Source organism: Cajanus cajan, chromosome 6 (genome assembly GCF_000230855.2).
Source record: "Cajanus cajan strain Asha chromosome 6, NIPB_CcT2T_4, whole genome shotgun sequence".
Classification (NCBI taxonomy): domain Eukaryota; kingdom Viridiplantae; phylum Streptophyta; class Magnoliopsida; order Fabales; family Fabaceae; genus Cajanus; species Cajanus cajan.
Genome location: NC_138522.1, coordinates 11,001,043 through 11,008,970, shown reverse-complemented (window position 1 = coordinate 11,008,970; position 7,928 = coordinate 11,001,043). Strand labels below are relative to the sequence as shown.

Genomic DNA, 7,928 nt, shown 5'->3' with positions numbered 1-7,928 from the left:
TTCAATCTAACGGTTGAATTTACAAAATTCACATTTAATATAAAGTTATTGAGTAGTATAATACTTAGTAAAAGTTACACGGTATTATTATAATCCTTCTCTCTCTCATATATATATATATATATATATATATATATATATATATATATATATAGTTAATCACCTATACACTGCTAGTATAAAGTTTTTTTACACTGGCAACCAATTATATCTTTTAATTATGCCATGTCACCGTTAAAAGTAAATGTGTTAATGGTGACATGGCATAATTAAAAGATATAATTAGTTGTCAGTGTAAATTTTTTTTACATTGGCAGTGTATATATAGGTGATTAACTCATATGTATATATATATATATAAATTATTCGTACTATCACCGTTGTTATTGGTTAGGTCAGGTAAGCGACAAGCGGTTGTTTCCCGAGTTCTTTCTAATCTTTCATCCTTTCTTGTTAGGCCTCTATCTTCAAAAGGGAGATATACACTAGTAGAATTTCTCTTATTACATGCGACTTTTCCTGCGAATTTTTCATAAAAATTCGCAGGAAATGTTGTTCCTGCAAATTTTCCTGCGAAATTTTATCTGCAGGTAATACCTTCGTGGATAATATTTTTTTGCGAATTTAAAATTCGCAAGAAAGTTTCCTGCGAATTTTTTCGCAAGAAATTTTGCAGGAATATTTTTTACGAAAAAAATTAAAGAAATTACTATAAATTCTATCAATAATTTTTCAACTTAATTTCAAATGCTCACAATGAATTCATCCGAAACATTTGTTTCCATGCCTCCAACATGTGATACATAATCTTTTAAATTCTAAGATTGTAGATTATAAGCGTAACACTCAACCATATAAATCAACTTGTAAGGTAAGTGTTGCCCCAACTTATATACTCTTTAATTGTTTTATTTTCAATCGATGTGGGACTTGAAGTTTTTTTAAAATATTAAACTTATAAATTTAAATATATATATTTTTATTTTTCCTGCAGATTAAAATTTGCAAGAAAATCCGCAGGAAAAGTTACCTGCAAATTTTTTCTACCATTTAGTAAACATTACTTGCGAATTTATTTTTGCAAGAAAATCTGCAAGAAACAAAATAAAATCTTATAATATTTTCTGCAAATTTTTACAATGGAAAAAAAATTCTATAATTATTAAAATTGTAGCAAAATTTGTACGAAATATCTGTAAATTATTTTTCACAAATAAATTCGCAAAAAATTTCTGCGAATATTTTTTTGCAGGAAAATTCGCAAAAAAATTCTGCGAATATTGCAAGAAAATTCGTAAAAAAATTTCTGCGAATATTTTTTTGCAGGAAAATTTGTAAGAAAATGATACTTTTCTAGTAGTGATGAATGATTGAACAAATTTGGCTCGAAATAGTCCAAAGACAAGAGTTACTTCAGCGTAGGCCCTATTAGATATGATTAATATAATTTATACACATTTTTTTTAATAATTTATATGTAAATACTAGGGGTGGGTATATGGACTTGAGTTCGCGGACCGATCCGTAAGTCCGCGGACTTCACGGATAACGGGCCCATTTTTTTTAATCCGTATAATCATACGGACTTTTTAGGTCCGGTCCGTTTAGTCCGCGGATTTAATCCGATAGCCCGCGGATTACTCGTTTAAATGTGGACTCAAATTTTATTATTGAAGATGCTTGATTATATTTGATAGATGTAATTGGACTTACAAATATTTTATGTTTGTTTTTAAGATATTAATTAAGACTTTGATGTTTTAAGGTATTTAGACTTTGATGTACTTGGACTTAGAAATGTTTTATATTTGTTTGGTTGTGTATTAAGACTTTTAAAGTTTTAAGGTAGTAAGGCTTTAATATTTGGTTAATAGTTGGTATGCTTGGACTTTAAATTTTAAAGGCATTGAAACTTAAATATTTCTATTAGAAATTTAGAATGTGTAAACTTTGTTATTTAAGACTTTGATTTATTATTTACAATGTTTGATGTTATTATTAGAAGTATATTTATATCATTTTATATGTTTTTTTTTCCTCATGTTTTCATAGGTTAAATAAAGGAAAAAAAATTTAAAATCTGAGTCAATATTCATTTAAACAATTTAGATTTAATTGGGCCCGCGGACTTATCCGTTTGTCCGCGGGCTTCACAAGCCGAATACAAACTTGAAGATTTAAGTCCATTTATTTTGCGGACCGGATTTATCTGGCCCGTTAAAAATGCGGACTTCGCGGACCGGGCCTTAAACGGGCCGGACCGGTCCTTAAACTGGCCGGACCGGTCCGCATACCCACCCCTAGTAAATACACACTTATTTTATCATACATTTCTTTCCCTATCTTCCTATATATCAGTGTGTAAAAATATTATTGTATAAAAGTTAAGCACAAGTACAATTACTCGTAAGATATCATATACATGCTGAACATTAAAAAGAAGGCACTTATATAAGACGCGTTTCCTCCTTCAAAACATACATGTACGTACACATTGAGCAAGTTTCCTTTTATATATCGAGGTTGTTTTACATGGTATAACAACATAAAAGGAACGCAAACCATCATTATTTTGCATGAGATTGTTAGTGGTAATAAACTAATAATAGAAGTTATTTCTGAAAGCTAAATTAATGGCCAATTTTACAACGAACCGGTTAAATCCATTTTCAGTTTTTGTTACCATATTATGTCATTAAGTTAATTTGTTATATTGAAGGATTGCTTTGAAGACAATATTGAATCTAAATATCACTCACGTTGAAGAGTCCAGTAGCTTATAATCAAAATGTTCAGGTCTCACATTAATTTTCTAAAGTAGCAAGATAATGCCAATGAGTAGGCAAGTGAATAAAAGAAAATAAAAATAAAAATAGAGAAGCCACGAGTCACGATTGGACTTAATCACTTTTGGTTAGCATTATTTCATCCCTCATGACATTATAGAAATAGTCGAGGTGATAGAGCTTTACTGAAAGGAATTTTTATGCTTTTCATGAGCTTGCATTGTACAATATTAGCCAAACTATAACAACAAAGTGAGAATGAGCAAGACAATGAAGGACATGCACTCTTATCTATCCCCGACAAAGCATAGACACATTTTAAGTCCAACCATCTATCTATACCTAATTAGGGGGCTCACATGCATGATTAAACCTTATTCTTTTGCACACTTGACGATCCCCTATAATACCTTTAGTTGTTTTTCACCTTACGATATGGTTGTATGACTAACTTAGTGATTGGTTGTGTCTGCCATATTTAATTGGCTATTCCAAATTAGGTATTTTTTTATATATCAAAACATTGATGGCCCTCTACAAGTATTCTCCATTGATCCCTAGCTGAAAAAGAAACAATAGTAGGCACCACATATTGGCCTTTTATCAATTTTTTCTATTCAGGCGATTTGCCATTAGGTATTTGATCCAACTATATATAATAATAGCACACACCTGGAAAACTTGACGCAACAAATCAATGACTTTGGCCTTTTGAGATACATCCCAAGCCTGATATTATAAATAATTTCAAATTATCCAACACTATTAATATTTAAATAGGGTCCAGATAATTCTATAAATAAGTCCAAAAGAAAAAACGTTATTAAGAATGTTTTCATTCTGACAAGACACTCTAGATTCTCATAAATTACATTTTTTGATTACTAGTTATATATAGCTAGCATAGAACAATAAAATAAACATTTCAGAACTTAAAGGAATAAGTAGATTGCTAATTTGCACTCATATCAAGGTAATAATTAAGTTTGTTCAAGACAAGATGCGTATACACATTCTTGGTTCATTACAAACAATAATAAACAACAGAAGAGCCCATACATCACAAGGCAAAAGACAGGAAGTGCAGTTGCAACTTCCAACTTATTAAAGCTACTTGGATTTTGTTGTATTTTTGCACCTTTATTGAAACCATTTCCTTGTGGTGTGTGAGAAATTCCACTGACTACCAAAAAGAGAGGTGGTCATCACCTCCACAACGATTATACTAATTACCTTTAGTCAACTTTAATTAATTCTATATCAAATGAATATTTTTAAGGCATATCCTTGACATGATTGAATACAAGTGGGCCTTGAGGAATTATATAATATTTCAAACGCTAAATGATTGGGACAAAGATAATTTATTTTCATCACGTAAACACTAACCTGTTTTCTTGCCTTGAAGGCATGACATGGAGGAATTAATACAAACCTCTTGCCTTTCACAACATAATCCATAATTTTACTCATACTATAAGCCTATTATACACTGTTATTGATGGTGTAGAAACAGGGGGTGCGTTGAGTGCCTCTAAGTGCTAAATAAACTTTTAGTTGTCTCACTCGAGAATGGGAAAGGAAGCATGGAAAGAATATCGAAAATTCAAGATTAATATAATATGTTTGAAGTGGTCAAGCACTAGCTATATAATTGTACAACTGAACAAGTACTTCAATCACTTGATAAAATTAACATATGCTTCTTTCATCGCGCGCACACATCATAAACGAGGTAAACCAGTAAACCGTGTTTATACTATTTAAATTTTAAACTAACAGAAACAGTTTATTTCAGTGAAAGTTATGTACTTCTGTCAATCTATGTATGCAAAGACTGACTCTATACAATACAATTACAATAGTGGAAGGCTTTAATTCCCAAATCAAGACATATAATTATTATATAAAGATCCATATTGTAAATTTAAGAAATCATATGGTTATAGGTTAAGTTTATATATAGTAATAACGAATAATATATCAGTGGAAAACAATATAAGTTTTCCAATTCTCAGTTCCTCAACAGATTATTCGATTACTCTCTCATCATTTCACCTTAATTGTCTGAGATTCATAACCGAACCAATCATACGGCAAAGAATGTTACCAGACTACAGAGAATGAGAAAAAGAGGAAGAATATATAGAAAGGCTGGATATATAACATTCCAAAACACAAACCCTGAAGCTTTAGATTTTCTTTTACAAGAATAATTCTCTGTTGGTAATCAATCAATCATCCACGCTTACAAGAACACAAATGAAAGAAATATGGAAAGAAAGAAAGAAAGATTCAATCAGTTAATACAAACTCTGCACTCTATTTTCTTCCCTTTCTTTAGCGAGAAGAATTAGGAGGAGAGTACTCACAAACTACCTCAGTTTGCACTTCCCTTCTGTGGAAGTTCCTGTGGCAGCCACAAGCTGCACATGTAAGAGCCCCACCAGCTCCTTCCCCTGTGCTAGCCATGAATTCTCTGCAGCCATCCACAGCATAGCCTCCAATGTTCGCTGCATGATTCTTCTGGCACTCTCCATATCTTATGTTTCTCATCACTGAAGATGAAGTGTTTGCCACATCTCTTTTCACCACCACTTGTCTCTTCTTCATGCTTGCTCAGAAACCCTAATCAACTTGATCTCTATGTTTCACTTACTGTGTATATTTTGGGCTCCAATCAGTTTAATAATTGTTTCGCCCAAAATATATGTAACCCCAGCAAATCTGGTTGCTGGATGATGATTCCGCTAGAGATATAAAGCTCTATTTATATACATATATGTATATATATGTATACACGAGTCAGTGCTTGGTGGTGGTGACTAACCCTAACCCTAGTGTGTAAATTTCTGAGTGGCTTAGTTTGGGTAAAGCACTAGGAACAAAAGATGGAAATAAAGGTCATGATTGATTCTTGAGGAATTGAGCAGCCTTATTTTACCAACTTTTCAATTTGGTGCTTGTATTTCAACTGAGGATTATAATAAGGACACGCACATGGGAACACTTGGTCCCTAGTATTAAGAAAGGGACTTAGATAACTTAATTTTAAAATTACACATGGATTATATTTTTACCTCTCACAACTATGAAAAACATTAGAAAGGAAAATGGGATGACGAAAGAATAAATAATTAATTAATAGACATGTTATATTTTTATTCGAGAACAACATCACTAGCATGTAAACAACTTATCCAAGTTTTGTCGAAAGTATTATTGTTGTCTTGGCCAATGAAGGACCAACACGTCACCCAAGAGGAAATGGTGGGGTACTTGGTTGGTTATGATGGTAGAGAAAGGTGGAAGTATGTTTACACAATGATCATCCGTTTCTTTTAGAAGTATAAGTGAAGAAAAGTCTCCATACCGCATTGTGGTGCCCTCTGATTGAGAACCGGACAAAACTTAATATGGGTAGTAAAGGAGGGAATACTTGTCCTTACATTAACCATACAACCCTAGAATTGTCTTCTAGAATTGATAGCTCACCTATACCAAAAGGACGAGTAATTCATAAAAGAAAAACCATGGCAATTGGATTTTAATTTTAAGAAAACTTTAAAATATACTTTTGGTCCTATAATATTTTTTTATTCTTATAAAAAAAATTAAATGGTCTTTTGTAATTTTTTTCTTTTTATTTTGATATTTTATTTTATTTTATCCTTTTAATATTCCATTTTTCTTTTTTTGGCTTTATAATTTTGTAGAATAAACTACTTTTAGACGCTACCATTTTTTTTCTTTCTAAAGGGACTAAAATAAATACAAAAAGTAAATTTTACAGGAACTATTTTAAAAAATGATTTAATAAAATCTAAGGGGGGTGTATTGGATTAGGATTTTAAAGGACTTTTTTAGTTAAAAAAAATCCTGCGAATTTTAAAAGACTTTGCAGGATTTTCATGACTTTTAAGATTTTGCAGGATTCTACAAGACTTAAAATCAGGATTTTAATAGATTATACGAGACTTTTAAATCAGGATTTAAATGGATTTTGTGGAGTTTTGACATTTGATAAGATTTTAAAAAAATTTCATATATTCAAATTTAAAAAGAGTCAAAGACAAAAATAATTAAAAAAACAATAATGTCTAGATAAATAATAATAATAATTCTTCATAATATCCGATCCTCTTTTTATAGCATCCACTATCAATTGTAACAATTCATCGGAATCCTCCTTGGTCCAAGTTTCATAGTTTTCTTTCTCTTTTCCTTTTTCTTTATTATTTCCTTGTGAATCTCCCATTTGAATTACTAAAACAGTATATGTTGAAAACTAGTTATATAAATAATTACGGATAAGAGACAAAATCAATAAAATTATATTATTATTTTTAGAAGCACATCAATCATATAAGATCGAATATATCTCGACTATCCAAATGGATCAAATACCTCAGTTATTATAAAAAAAAACATGTAAAAACAGAAATATAGAAATATAAGATAATTTTTTATATAAAAAAAATCAGTATATTCAATACTGAGAAAATATTAAGATATATAATTTTTTTATATAAACAGAAGTATTTAGATATAGAGAATATATATATATATATATATATATATATATATATATATTATTTTAGTTATATATTATATGATAATTTTTAACGATATTTATAAATGTAAATTATTCTAACAAATATTTTAACAATATTTTCTTTTTTAAAAATAAGCTAATGAAGGCATAAGTCCTAAATCCAAAAAAATTAGATACTGCAATGTCTTATGTTAATTTTCTTTTTTTAAAATATAAAAAAATCTTAATTTCACAATATAAAAATAAAAAGAAAAATTTATAGTAAAAAAAATAAAATAATTGTTGAGTCATAAAAGAAGGAGGGATAAGAGTAACAAATAAGATCCATTTTCATCTCATTCTACTCACAGAAACCCTAACAATATTATATATGAGCAATAGTGTAGTATTATTAGTAGAGAAAAAATGGAGAAGACAGGAGCATAGAAAAAAAAATGAAAAACTCACTTGAAAATTCTTGAAACACTTGAAAAATCACTTCAAACAATCCTTTAAAATCCTATGGGCCGGTTTGGATGGGATTGTTTTATGAATCTGGTATTTATAGATAACACTAGAAAGTCCTTCAAAATCCCTCTCACACAACA

General features: G+C 29.9%; 1 protein-coding gene across 1 annotated transcript; it reads right to left on the bottom strand.

The window, feature by feature from the left end:
• Positions 1–4,910: 4,910 nt before the first annotated feature.
• On the bottom strand, positions 4,911–5,729 carry MIF3 (mini zinc finger). The gene has a single exon (XM_020379647.3). The coding sequence runs from the start codon at positions 5,397–5,399 to the stop codon at positions 5,127–5,129; it is 273 nt and encodes a 90-aa protein (XP_020235236.1). The 5' UTR covers positions 5,400–5,729; the 3' UTR covers positions 4,911–5,126.
• Positions 5,730–7,928: the final 2,199 nt, after the last annotated feature.